Here is a 21,913-nt window from a genome sequence, read left to right as displayed (position 1 = left end):
TGGAGTTTATATAATCCCCATTTGCAAAAACACCCCTTACATTGTTTCTTCTTTTGCTCTACAGTAATCTTCCTGAAATCCTTTTGGAAAGGGGCCTTTCTGAACTGTCCTGCTGTTGGCACAATACAGTGGCCCAAGACATCTAATTCTAAAAAGTTTGTATTAAAGAAGTTTTAACATATGAAGAAAAAAAGAAGACATTTTATTTCCTCTTCATCTGAACAAGAGTTTGGACAAGGTTAGGAGGTGGTGGGAGGGACATGTCTTTAATGTGTGAGCTCTATCCCCACTCCTTGTGGATGCCTGTCCAAGGACAAGTATATTCAAGTGATGCGGACTTCCTGCTTATTGCTGTACCTTGCTTTTGGTAACACACATAAATTCAGTGCAAGATGAGTAGGAATATATAGACCATAGAGCATATGGCTAGCATATGTCTAAATCATAACAGGTAAATTATATACATGAGAATGCCAGACTTTTACCAGTGTTACCAGATGAAATGGGCTGCGCAGACATCACTAAAGGGTGAAGGAAAACGTTTGTTAAAAATTCGACTGAAGATGAGCTCTCATGCACCAGCTAGACTTGTGACTTTGTAGGAAGATGAGCTTTTTTCTGGCACTTGCTTGAATAATGAAATTACCCTCTCCTGAAGGTTGTTCTTCAGAGCAGCAGAGTTTGTACGAAAGTGAAACGCATGTCAAAATGTTTACAATGAAGTGGAGTAGAGTGGAGAGTCAAAGCAGTAGGCTTTTGTTTGCCCTGGCTTTGTAATGGAGAGCCTTATAATGAGGGTGAACTATGGCTACTACTCTGGTGGGCCTTTGTGCTATCTGGAGCAGGATGTGGAGCAGGTTTACAGGTTGATTAACACCTCTTCCCTCCTGGTGCTGGCAGCCATGGATCATCCACCAATGGAAATTATGACTGATGGTCAGTGATGGGTACTCCCAAGCTGTTTAGTTGTTGCCACTGGATTCTCTGCTGTGAATTATGTCATATGTCCTTTTAAACAAGCGAGAGCACAGTGAAATGTGCGGTGCTAAGGAAGCCCTGCTTGTCCTGGAGCCTGGCAGCCCTGAGTGCTCCCCTGCAGCCCTGTGTCTGCTGCCAGGCCCAGCCCAGCCCATAGCTCCTTGCTCCCCCCTCCGTATCAGTATAAGGAGATTTCAGACAAATTCTGTCCATCTAAAGAGGATTTAATGGCATCTCACAACCTGTTATTGTGTATTTAAGGATGATTTATCTGTGTGTTGAATTGTAAGGATCGTTTCAAGCTAGCTGCTCTGTGGTTTTGGAGAGTTTGGCCAGCCTGGCTGGAGTTGCTGTACTGCGTGTCAGATACGGGCATTTGTTGTTGTTTTTCTTTCCCTTTGGAGACTTACAGTTTTCTTCACCACCTATTGCCCACAGATGATGCTTTTCCCAGCGGTTGCCCTGTGCTTCCTTTGTTCCCTCCCAGTTCCTCAGGTCTCAAGGCTGTACGTGTCAGAGACTTCTGTTTTAACGGCTATTGCCTTTGCCTTATCCCAGTTTAAATGCTACATTTCTCAGAAACTAAATATTGGTGGAGAAACAAAGCTGTGTGGTGGTCTAACTAGCAGGGTGCACATGTGGGTGTGGAACATCAAGACCCCATTTGCCATCTTGCAAGGCTACCCCACCATACCAGAACATTTGAGGCAAGTATGTACCGTACATACAACCTACCCGTTCCACACCCACTGTACACATTGCTGACAAAAACTATGTATAACATACATATTTTTGGGGCATAAGAAGTTTCTCATCATGTCTCCTACTTCCTTACTTGCCTATTTGTGAGTGGAAAGACAGCAAAGCATAGTCCAGCTCAGGAGTAGAATCACTTTGGGGAAGAGGACAGTGCCGAGGTGAGCAAATTGGGAAGAAACCTGTGCATCCGTCACTTCTGGTGGCTCCAGGGGCAGCGCAGCTCTCGTCTGCTGCTCTGCTCGCAGTGAATTATAGAGTCATAATGCAGCCCACTATGCTGGAGCAGAAAAGCAGTAAATTAATCCTCGGGAGTGGCTTTATGTTGTCCAGAAATGAAGAATTCCTCTGTAAGAATGTAATGCCTTTTTTCCAACTTCCCAGTGCCTGTCCTTCAGCGGTATATTTGTCTTCACCATTTTCATGCTGTGAATAGAGGAAGGCCAAGAAACCAGTATGAAGGGCTGCCTTTACAGCCAGTGATACGTGCAGTGTAGCATCCTATAAAGTTAACGGGGATTAAGGTGAATAAGCGTGTGAGCGAGGGAGGTGTCCTGTCAGGAAATAGGGCTGTTTCTGGGCAACAACTAAAGCTATGCTATCTGCAGGCTTGGAATCAAAGGCTTGGGCAGCTAAACAAATCTAATCCCCAAAGATGTACTATTAAACCCATTTCCTGTGTATGGAACAAATACTGTAGGAGTTTTGAAAACCATTTTCCAGCCATTGTTAAGAGAAGAGTTGTGGTGTGAGCTATGAAATTCTGATCTGGGTTCAGACTTTCTCCATATTTGTGGTTTTGGTTTGAGCCTTTCTCTAGTTAGCAGGGATATAAATGTTAAAATTTCCCCATGTGGCTTCAGAGCTGTGCCATGTTAGTAGTGTAAATCTTGCTTGTTCAGTGCAGCTTTATTTTAGAAAATACTTCTTTCTGCTGGAGTCAGATCCTTTCTTTTACTGGACAAACTCTGAATATTCTGGCAAATAAAGACAATTTGACTAGGCTTAGTAGAGTTGCAAATGTGAAGTGTTAATTGTCTATGAAAAATAATGTTTCTTTCTCATAAATTCTCTTGAAGTGAAAGCTCAAGTTTGTTTGCCCTTACAGAGAAGAAAGTAAATGTCCTAGCATGTTATCATTTTAGGAAAGCTTTTATTGCTTTGTTTCTTTGCTTCAGCTTTGATAGCTCATTATATTTCATTGCTCAAGCAATTGAAATAAATTGATAGATGGGAAAAGGTTTAAACTGAAGAATAAATATCCTTGGTTTTTGAGAACTTTAAGTGAGAAAGGTGAGCACGAAGAATGAGATCCTGTAGTGAGCTGATTTTTGTTTTTACTTTGAGTCTAAATGCAGTTGCAAGAACAACTCTCACTGTGGGTAACAGAGCTGTCTGCTCAGATCTGCTCGGCATAGAGTGGGAGGTTCAGGCTCTAAATCTGAATTCTTGTCAGAAGACATAATTTACGAATGACAGTGAGAAGTATTTGTTCTGTTCACATTTGGGCAGCTAAGCATTGAATGTGCTTTCTCCTGGGCTGTCACCCGTTGTATCTGTAACCTGGTGTGTGGTGCTTAATGTGCTTTCAGACTGGCTTCGTTCTGAGAAAAGGCTGATAATATGAGAACATGGGTGATGGTCCTGAGAGAATGGTGAGCAAGCCCATCAGACAGCACGTGGTGTCTGTTTTCAGAGAGGGTTTTAGTGCTGACTTTTGTAGAGTTAGGCTCTGGCAGTCATTACTGTGTAGCAGAGAATATTTCAGAAACGAGTATGCAGACATTCTCAAATGCTTGGCACGTTGTCATACATTTAATCTATTTACATATTTCCTGTAGCGCTGTACAAACAAACCAGTGGGCAGAGTCCTGGAACCATTTTCTCAGGTGAAGTTTCAGTTGATACCAAAGAGGTTGGGATTGAAAATAATCACTTGTTTAGAAGCACTTGAATGTGACCTTTACAGAAATCCTCTTTTCTTGTTCTGACTTCTTGAACCCCTCATTGGGGTGTTGCTGAAAATGAGTAGGAAACTGCAGTGAATTCAGGCTGCAGCCCCAGGTACGCATGCAGAGATCTTCTCACGCAAGCAGTATGCAAGATGTGGTCCTCTGCCACCATGACAATATCCTATTGTTTCCAGAGAAAACCCAAAAAGATACCAGGCAAGCCTGAAGAAATCCACAGAAGGGCTAAGGATGGTTGAACTAAGAGGACTGACAGAGCAAATTATTCGCTTCTTGTGTTTTCTGATAAGAAGACTTCTTGTTATAGACATAAAGTGAAAGAATAAAAGTACTTTTATTTATCAGTAATTTATGTGCTTACTTATACAGCCATTTATTGTGATACAGAGTGTTTGCACACCAGCTCTTCTGGAAGCCCTATTGCAATCAATTTCTGTATGTAAATGTGCCAGTAAACACTACTGAAGCAGTGACCGAATGAGAATGTAGTCTGTGTTGTTTGAAGCTTACAAAAGGTTATTTAGACTTGTGAAGGAGTATGATTAAGAATAGCAATGGGTGATCTTAGGGAAGATTGGGTGTAATGGAGATCTGCTTGGATATGGAATAATTCTTGGAAAATGGTGCAGGTTTTATTTTCTCAGAATTTTAAAACCACACAGTTTGCATCTCTTAACTTTCTCAAGTATGTAATGGAAAAGGGTCATCAAAGTTGCATCCATTGAACTCAATCCATTTCAGTTTATTTTACTGAAAACATGGAATCATCATGTGCATCTGTATCAGCAAAACTGGTATTTATGGGATTTTTCTCCCTTTCGATAAATGTCTTGTACATGATACCATTCAGCATAGAAGTGCTGTTACTTTAGGCAATGGCTTTGGCACATTGTGCTGACAGCAGTTAGTTGTAACTCAGAACTCTGTCCTTTATAAAGATTAATGATCCTTGAAATAAAAAATATATTGGAAATGCCAGCTCTGGGAGTCATTTTTTATTCATAAATAGAATTGTCTGTGTAACAGCAGACATCTTCCCCAGCTATTTTGTATAACAGAGCAGAAGTCAAATACCGGAGCTGTGAGGTTTCAGTATCTCAAGGGTGCTACTGGAGAGAAAAGATCCCTTCATGAGGAATAGATGTGCTGGGAAGGGCAGGAAGAGGGTGATGACAAGCCGGTCGGCAATATTGCATTTGCTTATGGCTTACAGGGAGTGCTGCAAAGAGCTTGGAGCTTTTAACATATCCGAGCACTGCTGACTTACTTAGGTTGCCATCTTTCAGTAAAAGGCAGAAAATTGCTCAGCAGGCACAGGGGCCAAAAGCTTGCCTGCTGGGGGGGGCATTGTACTTGGAGAGAACCAGTAATCTGTTTTTAAGTTTGTTACGGTATAGACCTAGCAGTAAATTAGTCGTGACATTAAGAGGGAATGTAGGTATAGACATTACTTCACAGAGTTGTCATAAATTCTACTCTTGCCATATTTTAATTTCCAAGGTCTTTGAATCTCAGACAAGGTGCTATAGATGTAGTTATTAAATTCTGTGGAAATATTTTTATTGGGTAGGACATTGCTTGATGATGTAGCTGTGAAGGCCAAATTCAGAGAGTAGCAAAAGGTTCTTTATCCATGCATTTAGGAGGAAAAATACTATTTTGTAACACTCACTTATTATTGAAATACTTGTTTTAAACTGACCTTTTTCCTGAGTATGTGTATGTTTATGTATTGTGTCACAGTTGTGACAATGTATCACAGAATCACAGTATCTCAGGAGTTGGAAGGGACCTCTAAAGCTCATCCAGTCCAACCCCTGCCAGAGCAGGATCACCAGACCAGGTCACACAGGAACACGTCCAGGTGGGTTTTGAATGTCTGCAGAGAAGGAGACTCAAAGGGTAGGGTTTATTCTGTTTGTTGTTGGGGCATCAGTAACACACAGGTGGAAACACAACTTTGGAAACAGCAGAGTGAGTCTAACTCTTGTGGCTCAGCAGACACTCGTTATTGTAGAGTGACCCGAGGACATACTGCTCTTGTTCAGCTTTTTTGAATACTCTGGAGAGGATATAAAGAAAAAAACCAACTCTTAAAAGTTTACAGAGTGTACTTCTTTCAGTGCAAAAGTTAACTTATGTGGGGGCTGAGTTAGACTAAATATTGCTGAAAAAACAGTGTCTAGTTCTCTGCTTTTCTGAGATTTTTCCCTGAAAGGGAAAGCCATGTTCTCCACACCTTTCTGTACCAAAGCACGTGTTGCGAATTAGTTGGTTTCTCCTGGAGGGGGCTGTTCTTTTGGGTGCTTTTTTGCCTTTCCCTAAACATACAGCCATGTGTCAGAGGAGTCTTAAAACAGGTTGTGTCTGCGCTGAGGATGTGTTTGCAACCAGGCAGAGTTAAAGCCCATCACTCTCATCCCACTGGATCCATGTGCACTGTGCCTGGCTGGGGTGGAGATACCTTAGGATCAAGTACCTTGAAGGCTGCTGGGAGACTTTGATTGCGGTTTTGGGGCAGATGATCTTTGGGTGAGCAAGGCTGTGGACACACGGGTAACCAGCTGCTCCATGGCGTCCTGGCTGCGTTCCCTTTACCCCGTGGTGAACACCAGGTAATTTGAGGCAGCTTGTGCCTTTATTGACCCCAGTGAAGTGTTGACACGAGCTACCATTGTGGCATGCCTGCCATGTAGCCGTACTCTCAGATGTCCTCATGTTGAGAAACTAGCCCCAAGCACTTTGCTGAGGTTCATCCAGTAAAATTTCCGAGCTCTTAGTCATTTGCTCCATAAACCGTGACAGCAGAGCTGTATCAGATGGCAAAGTCCTGCAGCTCCTTGCTTAAAGCTTGGAAAAAAATTTAAGAGTTATGTATCGAGTTTAATTTGATGTAATAATAATTTATATAGTGTAAACACACTAGATATATATTCTGTTGCTGGAATTAATCAGGAAAAAGTCATGTACATAGAATTCTCCTCTTCGTCTTTCTTTTAAAAACACATGCTCGCTCCTGGTTCATATTTGGCAGTGCTGGTAGTTGAAGTCCTTTGCACAAAACAGGTGTAAGGCACCGTCCTGCCCTGCCAGCGCGCCTCGGTCAGAGTTTGGAGAGCCAGAGCTTGGCTTGTCTGGTGAAGCTGCCAGTTGTGTTGCAGACACCTACTTAACAGAAACGGGAAGTGAAATCACTATTTCATTTCACATTGGCCACCGGTCGGATAATGACTTTCAGCCACTGTAAGACGGGGCTGAATTTGAGGCAGCAGCCAGTGAGTGAAAGACTGCGTTTCCCTGTGATCTGCCGAGCCAGCTGATCTTCCAGAAGCACCTGAAAACCTGAGAGGAGGGTAAGAACCTGAAATTTCCCTGCCGCTTCAGTGTGTTTGCCTTTGTTGCGTTCTCACACATGCTGTTTGAGCCCCATTTGGCTTCAATTGCCATGCAAAATTCTTGGAAACCAGGGATGATTCAGGAAGGGGTGAAACCCTTGTCCTACGAGACTCTTCCTGAAGCAGACAAATATTTTCCTTTCTTGGAAGGCGCCAGCGAGTGCTCCGAGACCCCGAGAGGCAGCTTGGGTCCTCGGCCCTCTCTCTCGGCACACACGGGTCAGGACGCTTCTGCCAAGAGTTTTTTACTCGCGCTGATGTTGGCGGAAATGTCCCCGATAAGAAGTAGTCATTGTTGGAGCCTTGTGTCTTCGACTGTGAAGGCTTTTCATTTTTTTTGCATGAAGACTGTTGATCCGGTTGTAGTTGTTACATGAAAATGGGAGTGAGGGTTTATCTTTTCCTTTGAGATGTGTGGCACTGGCTCTGGAATCGCTTCCAAGTTTACAAAACAAGCCTGTGGTTTAGCCCTCTCTGATAAACATTTTATTGTTGTTGTTGCAAACTTGGATCAGATTTTTGTTGTCATAATGGTTGGTGCACTTGGCAGCTTACATTTAAAATAATTAGGAGATAAAATTTGACTATGCTTGAAATACAGCACGTCTGGTATTTTCTTGCTTTACTTAGTGATGTTTTTAGTCCCCCTTTTAACTTTGAAGACTAATGTAAGGCAGTTAAAAACTGAGGGTTGATAATTTTTTTTGTCATTTTTGAAACCCAGATCCAAGCCAGCTTCTCTTGCAATGTTTCAGCCTCTCCCTCCCAGGACACTTTGAGATAAATCAGAGTCTTTATCAAAAATAATAGGCCTTTTGTGGTGGTAGCATTGTAATATTAAACAGTCATTCTAATTTGCAGAGTTGAGACAATTATATTGCAGTTCCCGATAAACTTTACTTTGGATTTTGAAGCTTTAAAAATATGCCACTTGCTGAATTTCGTTCTTCATTAGCCAGTAAGGGAATTTACTGCTCAGATGCATCGGAAGTGAGATGTCTTAGAAAGCTCATGGAAAATCTTCTGAACCCCTTGTGGCACATGAAACAACGTGAACAATGTGACAAACTGAAATGCAGACATTGGCGTTTTGAGGGTTTTACCTTTTTCTTTCCTGTTTTTTCTCCCCCTTCTCCTCTTCTTTTTGCTGGACATAGTGCCATGGGAGTGGTGAGGGAGGAAGCCCAGCAAGAACAGCAGGCTGAATTAGGAAACGTTCTTCCTGCTTAAGGGATCTTTGCTGTAAGAAATGCGTATTTTGAAAATATTCTTTCTATAATTGTGAATCCGGTCACACTGAGGAAAAGGATCCTCGTTTGCAATATTGTTCTCCACCTCTTAGAAGCTATTGGTTCCAGTTCTGCTCTAGAAGTGGATTCATTTTAAAAACTGGTGAAGTAACTTTCTGTATCATTAGAATAAAATTCTAAAAAACTCAATAAATGCAAACGTGGTCTAACTGACCATAATCTGGCAGTATACTCTGCATTCAGCAGAGGATTAACAGGACAAAATTCATGACAGTGCGGCGCAGGCTGTATCTTATATATCCAGGCTTGGGAAAGGAGATATATTTTGGAATTGAGTAGTGTGGACTGAAAGCATTGAAGTCTTAACTCATATGCAGATCTACTTTTTGTTTGTTTTACATTATTGCCTTGATTTTATTGAGTTAACTTCTTTAGTCCAAAAGAAATCACGTGAGGAAGGAGAGCTATAGAGCCAGCTATAGAGCTACAGATGCCACTTCCAAGAAAACATGTTGTTAACAGTCTGCCTGACGTGCCTGGGCAGGATGGCTGTGGCACCTGCTCCCACTTCACCTTCTCGTAGGCATCTTCAAACACAAAGCATAGAAATTCAGGGACTTTGAATTCCTCTCGTTTCCTTTGTACTGATGGTCCCTCAAGTACCGAATTCCAGCAGCATGGAAGAACATAACCTTGGTGTTGTCTGAGCTGAGGCTGTTCGGAGGATACATTGCCTGCTCAATCTGCTTGCTTTCAGGGGGTCTAAATTCACTTTGTTCTCTTTACAGTTGATTTTCAGTAGAGGTTGGGCCTCCCAGGTTTTTTTCCTCTGGGCAGCTTGTGGGAGGAGATCCAGATGCATAGGCAACTGGCAAAGCAATTTTGTTCTGCTGCTGGTGGCCTTAATTAATCGTGTCTAGATTAATTAGCTGATCCATTTGTGGATGCGGTGTTTGGGGAAGAAAGTAACTGGGAGTGTTGTGAGCCAGCAGAGCTCTCGCCCAAATATGAATAAGAAAATGCTCACTGATGTTCTCGGAGCGAGTGTGCTCCCTCTTTGTGCTTGCTGTGCGTACATATACATGATGTTAAATGGTGAAAATAGAAGTTTAGAAAAAAGCAGTGCAGTTCATACATAATGTTCATACATATAAAAGTACGTACATCAAATCAAGCTGTTTCCTTGTGGAATGTGACTTATGGAGAGGAACACCCAAGTTTTAAACTTCCTCCTTCAAAATTTATGGAAGCCTCAGAAACTTTCTTTCTTTCTTTCTTTTCTTTTCTTTTCTTTCTTTTCTTTCTCCTTTTTTTTTCATGTCAGGATCCATTTCAGGGTTTAACTGTTTTTTGTAACATGTTTAACCGCAGTGCATTTCACAACTTGATTTAATGCAGCTTCCATGTGTCTTGAATACAATAGCAACTTCTGAAACCAATATTTCTTTAGAGAGCAGTAAAGTTGTTTCTTCATGACACCAGTAAGTAGCTTTCTTGCCAAGAAGTATATTTTAAGATTTATTAGACTCTCCATTGCCCTCCCCCAAGTAACCCAGATTTTAGCTTCAAGTAAAGCAAACATGTTCAGAAAGTACTCTGTAACTTCAGGCTAGGCGGATACAAAATAAAATCCTCCGGGGGTACATTACAACTAAAAGATTCACAAGCCCTCCAGGGGGTTTAACTTTTTAAGTACGCATTTCACAAGTATTTGTTGCATAAACCATTGTGTGCTCCAGGCTGGGGTTCTTGGAGTTGTTGCTTCTTTTTTTTTTTTTAATACATGCAACAATAAATGTATTTTTGTGAAAAATAATGTCTCATCTTTGCTTAGAAGTGATGCTCTGTGCTTTAGAGCATGTGTTTTCTTGGTTTGTTATTTAGTATCAGATTTCTTGGACTGTCATATTAGTCCACTCGGTACCTTGGGGTGCTGCTGTATGGAAATGGAGATCATACCTTCCCATGAACTCCCAGCACTCATTTTTCTAAGTCGGGTGCTTCTGGTCCACTGCAACTCCATTTGTGGCACTTGGAAAAACAGGTTTTGGAGACTGCAAGGGCAAATGACAGCCATTTACATATTGTCCTCACATAATTAAATAGACCAGATGGGCACAAATGTCCCTGAAAATAGCATATCAGAAAGAAGAGCTAGGTAGCCTTTCTATTTTGGGAGATCTGGCCTCACTTTCTGTATCTTTCGGAGACTTCCTTGTAAGCTTGGACAAGTGGTGTTTCTGTATTTTGCATGTTGTTCATCCTTCCCACAAAGAGAATTATCCTTTATTTGTTTCTTTCACTTTTTAACTCCTTGGGCAGAGTCCTCCTGTTCCAGTGCCGTAATGTGCACTGCACAGTGTCATGGGGACTTCCAAGTGCCACTGAAATGCAAATGACAAATAAAAATATGAAGAATGGGAAACAAGCAATGTAAGACAAAAAGGGTCCTTTTATATTGTTTCCTGTTACCATCTTAAGAAGTTTAATCCAACCATGAGCCTTCCAGAAGTTAACAAGGAGCTATAACTCAAAGAGATTTTGGAAGAGAAGCCCTTGAGTATTACAGGCTACCAAGTGACAAGAAAATGTAGGAAAAGGAGTCTTGATTGTCTTTTTAGACAAGTTGTTAGTTGAAATCTTGCATTTAAATAAGAATGATGATCGGTTCTAAGGAGAAAGAGTAATAGAAACCCTTGTAAGAAGGGAAATGATGTGTCTGTCAGAACATTGATATTCAAATCATCAGACATGAAGGATAAAGACAAAATACGAAAGCTTCAGAAAAACAGGAAGGGAATATAAATTCCACCATATTTCTTTCTTTCCAGATCTGAGTCCCTTACACAAGAAAGCGGAGAGCCCTGATATCTGTAAGAACACCTTGAGAGAGGGGTTGAAGTTAAAATACTGTGTGCATCAGAGCTGAGAGTGAGATACTGGATTGTCTTGGGTATTCGATAGACTGACAGAGCTCTGGGTGGACAGAGACAACCATCCTGTACCTAGAGGTATTTTGAGATCTGAAGGCAGAAGGATAACTCCTAGACTACTAAAATGACATAGTATTTGTCTTGAGACAAATGGAAAGGTGCTTGGTAACATGGGCTCTGGATGGGTGCTCCCTGCACCTCCGTTTCCCAGCTGAGTTCTGGTTTCCTTGCAGGAGCATCCTTATCTCCAACAGGAGCTCATCCAGCTCTGACAGCAAAACTGCTATAAGCTTGTTTCTACCAACCACTGCTTTCAAAAGAATAATCCAGGCACAAGCCTTGCTTTAAAGCTCCAGTTTGAAGAAGATGAAGCCCTGCCTGCACTATAGTTTAAATATTTGCACCCTGGCTGCATGCAGGTCAGGGGTGTATTGTCTGACTGCCGGAGGACGATGCTTGTGCTTTGCCTCTCGCAGAAATCTGAAAACTATTAATGAGTGAACAGATTTGCTCAATTATTGATTCATTCCACATGCTGCATGCTTTGTAAGTCACATTTTGCAAAGAAGCAGATGGCTGGTGCAATCAAGGGGACATCACTAGTTAATCGAGCTGGCATGGGAACCTGCTGGATTTGTGCACAGCATAAATGTGATTGGCTTTAGTGCCTGGAGAAGTATGAAATTGTTCCTGGTGGCCATGTGCTGGTCAGGGAGGTGGCACTAGAAGGTTACCATTCATTAGAATTTGGTTTGGTTTTTGTTTGTTTGCGGGTTTTGTTGTTTGTTTTTAAGCAGAAGTGTGCTACTTGTGACAAATCTCTTTTTTTTACATCCCAACTTCTGTACTCTGTTTTACCTTTTGTACACTGGAGGAGTTAATTATATTAGCTGGCTTATATTAAATTATTTATCTTCAGGGATGTTTTTCTGTAATTTCTGTAAATGTTTTGATGTCTTTTGCAGATCCTCTTCGAGGTTTTAGTGTTCTGGCTCTGTCATTTCCATTTGCATTCTTGCATTTGGACCTGACAAATTATATCCATTTCTATTGTGGTTATAGCTGATGCTGGTTTTCCATTTTACACGCCAAATAAAGTCCTTGGATCCATATATGCAGTTCCCATTTACTTCAGTCATCTACATATTTTATTAATAGTCTTTGTTTCCCCCCCAGATGCTCATCACTTCAGCATGAGAGTAGTATCCAAGTGCTGCAACCTCCTGATCTCCTATGGCCTAAAGTGAAAATGAGCAAAATTCTTTTACACAAACAGAGTGCTTCGCTTTGAGAGTGAATGTGTGAAAGGGAGAGATTTGTTTTAAACTGCCTGAGGCTTTTATGTCATCCCTGTTCATACAACTTGTGCAATTTTTGCAAAGTGTAACTATTAATGACAAAGGAAACTTGATTATTAGGAAGCAGTGCTGTTAGTCGCATAATATGCAGGAAGGCAACAATAATTGGTGGTGTTTCAACTTGGTCTCATTGAAAGTTACTAAATTGAAATGTTGATTACAGAAATAAAATTATTAGAGGGCCTTTGAGGGCATCACTGTCATAGAGCAGTTCATTCATTGTTCACCTGGGATAGATAGAAATACTTGAATTGGAGAGGACACATGTACTCTGTAATTCCAGCTGTCCTGGTTCATGTGTAGAAGTACAGCATAGCCAACTGAGGACTGTTTGGCTTGTTTAGATACACATTTCTAGTGTTTTAATGACCCTCTTAAGAGTTTTTAATTAATTTATTTTTTTTAGCAGATGCTTACTAGAGATAAAAGCCACTAGTAAATTTACTTGCATTTAGCTTGGGGAGTGTGTTGTTCTTGACATAGTCTAGAGAACAAACAATTCTGCAAACAAACAGAACCCACCTGGCCGTGTTCCTCTGCAACCTGGTCTGGTGATCCTGCTCTGGCAGGGGTTGGACTGGATGAGCTTTCAAGGTCCCTTCCAACTCCTAAGATTCTGTGATTCTGTGAACAGGAGATTTGGGGCACAAGATCAGATTTTCTCCATCTGTGGGAAATTCATTGGAAACTTAACAAGGAAAGAGGAAAAAAATATAGATATATTTCTGGTGAACTTGCTGATTTCTGTGAATTATTTTCTGACCCGGCCCAAAGCCGTGATATATTTGCAGCCATAGAGGTGTGAGGATGCTGTGGCTCCTGATAGCTGATCAGCTGCTCCATAGAGGACCTTCTTGGCTGGGACAGTTCTGGAGAGTTGATACAAAACACACACCAACTTTAGATTGCATTATCTCTTCTTTGGGGCTAAAGAAGATTTGGAGGGAGGCAGGGTGGTGAACCTCCTGGGTTTTCTTTGATCTCTTCCTGCCAGTGTGGTATGAAGCATTTTCTTAGGACTGCAGAGCAGCAGTCACTCCTGTGGCTGCAATTGAAACTCACTTTTGTGTTGCGGATCCAGCCAGTCTCCTTTCTACGTGTACTTACAGGAGAAAGGGGGAAGATTAACCTCATTTTGCTGGCCAAATATTACCTTGAACACGATGGACTGAAACCTGAATAGTGTGCTGTTGAATTCTTGCTGGTTGGTTTCTGTTGAGAGCCTGCATGCCTCATTTTAATTTTTCTTCATTTTTTGATTTTTCTTTTCCCTTGATTCTTCCTTTTTTCAGTCATTTGAAATAGGGAATGTAACTTGAAACTGGAAGCAAAAAATTTGCTTTGAGAGATCAAGAGTCTTTTAAGCGGCTTACTGGATCAGCAGTTGCAAAGTTATCATGAGGCCTGAACTCTTTCTATGGCTTTAATGGAAGCAGCACAGTGAGGAGCAAACATCACAACTCTGTATCCTCAAGGGAAGACTTAGTGCTTTACACATACAAGCAGAACTAAATACTGCACTTTGATGTACTCCTTTTTTTGTTGTTATTAGTTCCAACCTGTTGGGAGTTAGTTTTTCTGCACTCCTGGTTAAGATTTCCCTTGATGTTTTGTGGATCTCGTGTGCATGATAGAAAAGTGGAAATAAGGGCAGTTCTTGTAGATGGTAACCATTCTAACAGCAATAATCTATGGGTTTGCATCAGTGTGAGTTTTATATCCGTCCATGTGTAAAACAGTAGTCATCATGCGAGAGGATGGTTGCAATGTGCAATATTTATTGTTTGCCTGGTGCTCTTTGCTGCGTGTGGTGAAAGCAGGACGGGCGCCCAGCATCCACTTAGCAGGGGCGAGCTGAGCTGCCCCACTCAACAGGTCTGTGATCAGGTATGGTGTCAGGAGTCCACTTTTCAGACTGTGTGTACGTGCTGTGTAGTTCCTGCACTGCACTGCGCTCTGTTGCTAGTCACTGCATTACCTGTGCGTAAATCTGGGTGTTGACACGTGGGATACAGTGGACTTCACTCCCACGAAAGTCTGTTTTTAAACTTCAGGGTACAAAGTTGCGTGAGGAAAGAGCATGGTGAAGACGAGGTGAATAAAGTAAAATAACCCAACATTGCTTCAGGGCTTTTGATTGTGTACTTGTTTTGGGGGGCAGGGGAAGAAGAGATCGCCCCATTTTTCCTGTTGTAAAGATATTCTATTGCCTAACATTTGGGCAGGGAAGTCTTAATTTCAGTCTGAAGTAGTTATCCTGAAATACAGAAACACATCTTTTTAGCAGCAAAAACAAGGCCTCAGAGAAGGAAAACGAGTGGCTGCTAGAGAGAAGTGTTGGGGTTCAACCACCGAAATGGCCTGGCACAACAGCTGCCAATCCTGGTGATGTCTGAGTTGGTCTGCCAAAGGTAAATCAACTCAACACCTGACATGTTGCTGGCTGGAATCTGTCATGGGAGGGTAGCGTCACCTGTGTTGAAAACTTCCATCATATAATGCTGATATGCTGTGGAAATTCAGGTGCCAAATAATAACAAAAAAAAATATCTTTTTTGTAACAGCTGAAATACGTGTGTGTGTTGACATCACAAAAAGGTATTTTGAACCTTTCCCAGGGTTTTTGTGGAAGGGCAAAATTTCCGGTAAAAAATCTGCATGTATTTCTTGTGAGGTCCAGCAGTACCTGCAGCACTGCTTCATATCCTGAAATCTGGACTTAAACAGATTGCCTGCTGAAATCAGTAATCTTGCCTAAATAGTATCAGTAAAGATAGTGGGACAACCCAAAGCTGATTTGGACTCCTACTGTGAATTTTATTTCCCAGACAATGTGATTTGAGAAAATAGACACACTGTGTGATAAAGCTTAATTGCAAAAAAATGTTGCATTTTATTCGACTGCTGAAACATACAATTTTTATATGTTTGAAATGAATCTTTAGTCCTAATGTTTGGGCAATTTTTTGTTCAGATATTTCAGTTGTAGTAGGTAAACAAGCAGGGAAGATTGAACCCAGGAAGATCTTTAGAAAAAAATTATACATCACTCATGACATTTTTTTTCCTTCCTTAAGATACATAATTTTTCTGAAGTTTTGAAAATTATTGTCCAGCTCTCTAAGGTTTTTGGCTTCCATTACGGTCTGGAAGTCCACGTTTCAAGTCTGCTTTGATCTTTCCTTGTGTACAGAGCTCTATGCTATGAACATTTTACAGTTTGTTTATTAGCCAAAATAATTGGGACCTGCAGTAATTGTGCATGCAAGAGCACTGTGGTGAAATAACGCTGAGCTTCCATGTGCAACACAAATGTTGCCTCTGATCCAAGGACTCACGTGCCAGCTCTTCCAGAAGGTTTGGCGGTACTTGGCTTTAAAGGGTGTCGTAGATAATTAGTGTATTAGAGCTCATGGGCCATGGCTTGTGAATTCAGAGCTTCTGCTAATTAAGTTTTGAATGTAATTTTAGTTAAACTATTAAAGCTTTGTCCCAGGGCTGTTCTCATTAAGCAGAACTCCAGCTCTCCTGGAATTTCTTTGTTTGGAGCTCTCTTGCAAGTGCATGGAGGCACATCTGGTGTTGGCTGGGGCATTCACGTGGGTCTACAACTGCTGCAAAAGAAACAATGCTACGAAATTTATCTGAGAAAACAGTGAGATCACAGCGTAACATTTCCCTGGAGAAAAGCCTGAACCTTTTTTATGGTCTGGCTTAGTACAGTGCCCGTAACCATTGAACTTCAGGGTGTATGAAATCCCAAAGGATGGAAATGGAAATGTTTTTCTTTTTTTTTTTTGTTTAGTAAAGGCTCGAGTACACCAAGATAATGACTTAATCTCCTCCTCCCCTTCATTTAGGGCCCTAAGCCCCACTGCATAACACATACAAAACAAGTGCAGTGGTAGTTACTGCAAATGGGTCTGGGATCATGCACTGTGACCCACCTGGGACTGCGGTTACATTGAAGCCTCACAACTCTCTGTGCTGTTTCTGGTGTCGTAATATCATGTTGTTTACCAGCTTTGGGCTTTTAATTAAATTTTACAGGATACTTGCCCACAATATGGATTAGGCCCATTATGTTACTTTGGGGGGGGAAAAAAAAATCAAACATGAGGCTTTAAAATTGGCAGTTTCTCAAATTTAGTTTTTCTTAAGACTTAATAGGCATGTCCAAATGAACATGACGATGTCTTTAGAACATAAATGAATACACTGTTTTGTTGTATCCGAGATCTGTGTAATAGACTGTGACATCTCCTGCTGTGATACCAGGTGAAAAATCCCTTTCACAAGGGCTGAACCCCCACCATTCCCTAGAACGCATCATTTTCCAGCCGGCAGCCGTGACCTGCTCCCTGCAGCACTGCGGGACGCTGAACTGGGAAGTCGGCTGGACTTTCATGCACAGATGTGGAAAGGTAAAACTAAGAGAGAAACTTGGGAGCTTGGGGCAGTGACTGGAGTTGATTCTTTCTAATCAGATGTAAAATTTTTCCCTTGAGGTCTCTATGGAGAGCCTGATGTAGCAAGAGATACCTGCTGGTACTGTTTGTCGTTTGTTCTTGGGGACTCACCCTAAGGCTGCTTCCTTCCCCATGCCCCCTCTTCTGAACTGGTTGTTTTCTTTCCCTGGGGTTGTGTTGGATCATAGAACCACAGAGTCATTTGGTTGGAAAAGACCTTTAAGATCATCAAGTCCAACCATAACCTGTCCACCACTAAACCATGTCCCTAAGCACGTCATTTCCCTGTCTTTTAAATATCCCCAGGGATGGTGACTCCACCACTGCCCTGGGCAACCCGTTCCAGTGCCTGATAACCCTTCCAGTGAATAAATTTTTCCTAATATCCAATCTGAACGTCCCCTGGCGCAGCTTGAGGCCATTTCCTCTCATCCTAACTCCATCTGTATGTCTCCTTTCTGATTTTTTTTGTTTTCCTCTCTACCTGCCTTTCCCCAGATCTTTCTTTTTTCCTCTCTACATCTTGCTTTTCCTTTCTGTCATCTTTTCTTTTTGCTTATGGAGCGAGAAGCCGCTGGAGTGACAGCCCAGAGCCTGGACCGCTCCGCCGGGCCTGCAGCTGCTGGTCACTGTGGTGGTCGCTGCGGGGAGGGAGCTGGAGGCAGGCTCCCAGCCAGGATGGGGAGAGGGGAGCCAGGAACACGGGTTTGGTTTGCCACACACGGACACTTGCAGCAAACAGCGCCCAGCAGCAGATCCTCCCCTGTTGAGGCGCTGACAGGTCCTTCGCTTTCCCTGGGTGGAGCTTCACTGGGGGTTAGCTCTGTTTCTCCGACTATGATCAAAGTGAGGCTTTTTTCTCAAGTGTTGAGTTTGGCTTGGAGTTCCCGGATCGGGCCAAATGAACTTCAGAAGCTGCTCCTTCAGGAAACGATAGCCATGGTTTTGGTTTATCTAAGCAGTGGGAGCTCGGAATACTTGGCTCTTGGAGAGCCTTTCGGCCGTGTTCAAGGGCAGTATTTGCCCTTAGCCCTGACTCACGGCCCTGTCCTCTCAACTTCTCTTCCATGTCGGTTGTGGTTCTTCCTGGGGCAAGAACTCAGCCGGAGCATCAGCATCAATTCAGATCCAGCTCTTTCTTCATGTTGTCTCTCTGGCAAACTTGTCGAGACTGTGGCATGTTTTACTCAAATTCTGGTTTTCTTTTTTTACCAAGGAAGAACCACACCGTTCCCTCAGCTGACTTGGCAGACCACCGCCGTGAGTTAGCACTCTGAAGCTGTGTGAGGCTCCAGATTTTTAACCCTTTTCTTATGTGTCAGGGAAGAGCTGCTGCTTTTGAGACTCTAGAAAGATTGCTCAGCTCTCATCCTGCTGGGCTGGTTTTGCATGTCTTTGGTTCCTCTCAATTGACAGCATTGAAAAACAGTTTTGCAGATAAAGTTTATCTATTTCACCGTGTATTATTTTTTTTCACATACCCCAAGTTAAACATCAAGAAGAGGAAAATGAGTTGGTGGTTTAGTTTGTCCTGCAGTAAGTATTTTCTTCAGTTATGCCTTTGCTATTAATAATTTTTAATTCATTTTTTGGGGGGGAGAGCAACTTTAATGACCAACAGAACTTGATGAATATGAAACCGAACACAAGGACAGTGCTCATACCCCTACAAAGGAGATCTTTGCATAATGGTGTATTAGTGTATTTATTCAATGTTGCTTTGGGATGAGACTGCAGCTCTTGGAGGCAATAAACAATTCACCTCTCATTTCCTGTCAAAGTCTGGCACCATGGGATTGATGGAAAAAGTGATTGCATCAGCAGATACATGTTTTATGTAAAATCTGGTTATTGTATTTTTAGCTTACTCTAATCGTTGTTCCTAAGGAGTGTGTGGTTGACGGTGAAGCAGAAGCTCACATTAATTTTATGGTGAGGTTATTACTAATAATATTGTGTCTAAATACTACATGGCACAATAGCCTGAAACCGTGAATGGTGCGGATGATTGGAAGGCTGCTGTGTCTGGCAAAGAAAATACTCTTTGAATGGCTCTAATTGTGGTCAGAACGGGCCAGCGGACACTTGTATGCCATCCTGACTTTCCTAAGGTAAACCACCACTTTCCATGGAGAGAGAGAATTGGAGCTGGGCCTGTTTCCCCAGACTTTTCATCCTCTTATCATAAAACACAATATATCGTGTTTTGGCAGCAGGTCTCTCCGGACAGCGGAGTTTCTTCTGTGTCCTAGAGCAAAGTTATACCATAAGGTATTTCTGCTCCAGCACCACCAAAGCTCAACTCGAATCTGCCTTTTCTCTCTCTTCTTTATAGGCGTAAAATATCCAACATAGAGATGTGAGAAAGAATAAAAGTGTAACTTTTCTTTGAATAATGCTAAAACTGACTGGCATTGTGTCTGTGTGTGTTCAAGAAGGGGCAGGGGGACAAAGCAAGTATTCAACGGATTATGATGTAGTACTACATTTTTATTGGACTGCTGTGATTACTTACAGCCTCAGGGTCATCACTCAGGAGATGGGATGGAGACACTTCCACACTATTTTCAGTCTTCTATTGACCTCTTATGTGACTGGGAATAAGAAGTTTCAATTCTTTCAGGTTTTTTTTTTCCCTCTGCTATGTTTACTTATGTCTCTCACCTGTTAAGAGTGTGTAGGGCAGGATATATCTTCCACTTGTATTTCAAGTCTGAATGCTATTTGGATTTTTAGACACTTCCAAAATGTAGGTGGTATTTTCAAAGTTCGCTTAATTGTGTCATCAGCTGCATTTCCACGATCATAAATTTCTCTGCTGTCTTAGCCATGAAAGAGATTGTTGAATCTCTCATGTGTTCAATTCGGTTTAGAGGAAACAGACTCCCATTTGTATATATCAGATTTGTTTAATGGAATTAACTGTCCTCTGTACCAGAATTATTTTGATGATTTAATCCCTATGGAATTTGATAGGAAATGTAATCTTGTTCTTGTATGTAGCACTTTAGTTGTGATCTCCACAGCTGTACACTGGGCTTCCTTTATGCTTGTCTTACTTCCCCTGTCTCTGCTAATACGAATTTGGCCAAGTGTGGTTTGTAGTTGGATTTCACGCCCATTACAGTGTGACATGAACTGGGAGACTGCTGAACTGGGCATTCAGAGGCTTCAGAGACTGGAAAGCTTGCTGGTGTGTTTGAAAAATAAACACTGAGAGGAAGTTTCTTCATTAGATGGAGCTGGAAACTGTAAACCTTGGGAATTTGAGAATTATCTATGTACGTATCTGAGCACTTAGAGCTAAACTAGGGAAGGTGTGAGATTTCAGCTTTAACTCAGACCTGTCAAGGGTTAATGGGAGGTGAAGCTGGGCTGCTTCCTTGGCACCAGTATCCTTTTACATACATTCTTTTAAAAACCTGCTAACCTGGCCCTTGCTTAAAAATCCGTTCTCACTTTCTGACAGTTTAAGGAGGGCTGAGTCCAGCTCTGCTCACATGCTGTTCGATAGCACATGGGAGAACCATAAGCACTGGAAAAGGCCACAGACTTCTCCTAAGAGCGATGTCTTCCGAGAGTCCACACCCTGTGTGACACTCAGGCTGAGAGCTCAGGATTGTGCCCACCTGGAGACATTCCTTTGCAACTGCAGTTTCCCCCAGATTTGGTATCTGTATACCAACGTGCACAACACTTTATAAATACTTTTTAAAAAATATTTTCTCGTGTGCTTTCCAAAATTTGCCTTGGTCACATGTGATGCTCTGCTTATTAATTTTTAAGGAGGACATCTGATTGCTTGCATCATTGACGCAATGAAAGGAAAATTCAAACCAGAAATGCAAAAGCACAAACAAGTTGATTTAAAAAAAGAAAAAGTAGACTATAAAATGAATTAAGAATATCATTTTAATGAATTTTCACTTAGGAGGCCATTTTGCTGAATGAGGGGTATATATTTGTCTGTTACAGTCTTCTACAACCAATTTTGGTAGAGGCAATTATTCTCTTTTACATCAGATCTGTGAATGAGTATCACGAGTGCTGAGGAGAGCTGTTGGCCAGAAGAAGATTGGGTTGTAAAAGTGAAGCGTTTCCCATGTTACCAGATGTGTGTACCACCCTCATTTTACAGTTCGAGGATTGATAGTCCTTTCTCTGTGACAGGTATGAATGAGTGCTCAAATCACCTTGAGGGATGTATGCAAAAGTCAGGCAGGCTGTTTGGTTTTAGTTTCTATGATGATTTTAGCCTCTGAACGCTGGTACCTTACTACAAGTCCAGGGTGTGCCAGGAAACCTGCAGTGCCGGAGTGCACCTCCAACCAATTAGGGGTGAGAGTTGTTTTTCCTTTTTTGCTTTAATTAAAGACTTTTCTTCTTAAATTATGTAACAATCTTTCAGGCATCTTGTTAGTTCAAAAAAAACTGCTCAATGTTTGTAAAACAGCGAGAGATAATTTGACTCCTGCCTTTAATTTAACCACAGCAGATGCTGCTGACTGTACTCTGCTTCCCAATGAAGTAATTTACCTTGAAGATGAGAAGTGGAAACATACTGTTTAAATAGCTGCCTTGATTGCTCAGAAATGAGGCTGACCAAAATGAGTTGATGACTTGTACCTCAGGACTAGGCTATTAAACAAAATTAAACATAAAATCATATCAGCAAAAGCTGTCTGAGAGAATCAGACCTCACTGGAATGGGGATGTTATGTGCATTTTGTTTTAAGCAAATAAGCATGCTGAGTCAAGCAGTAATGAAAGTAATGCTGTGATTTGCCTGCAAAACTACTGGTAG

The 21,913-nt window shown here is 41.7% G+C and overlaps 1 protein-coding gene across 1 annotated transcript in view; it reads left to right on the top strand.

Annotated features, from left to right (window-relative positions):
- Positions 1–791: 791 nt before the first annotated feature.
- The window catches only part of NKD1 (naked cuticle homolog 1 (Drosophila)), an 86,858-nt gene continuing 65,736 nt past the window's right edge, over positions 792–21,913 (top strand). Inside the window, exons 1-2 of the mRNA XM_010179396.1 lie at positions 792–936; positions 1,466–1,689. Coding sequence (XP_010177698.1) covers positions 792–936; positions 1,466–1,689 — 369 coding nt within the window. The remainder of the gene's footprint in view (positions 937–1,465; positions 1,690–21,913) is intronic.

Source organism: Mesitornis unicolor, unplaced genomic scaffold (genome assembly GCF_000695765.1).
Source record: "Mesitornis unicolor isolate BGI_N332 unplaced genomic scaffold, ASM69576v1 scaffold1912, whole genome shotgun sequence".
Classification (NCBI taxonomy): Eukaryota; Metazoa; Chordata; class Aves; order Mesitornithiformes; family Mesitornithidae; genus Mesitornis; species Mesitornis unicolor.
Note: the sequence above shows the minus strand (reverse complement) of the source record. Positions and strands in the feature narration are given on the sequence as shown.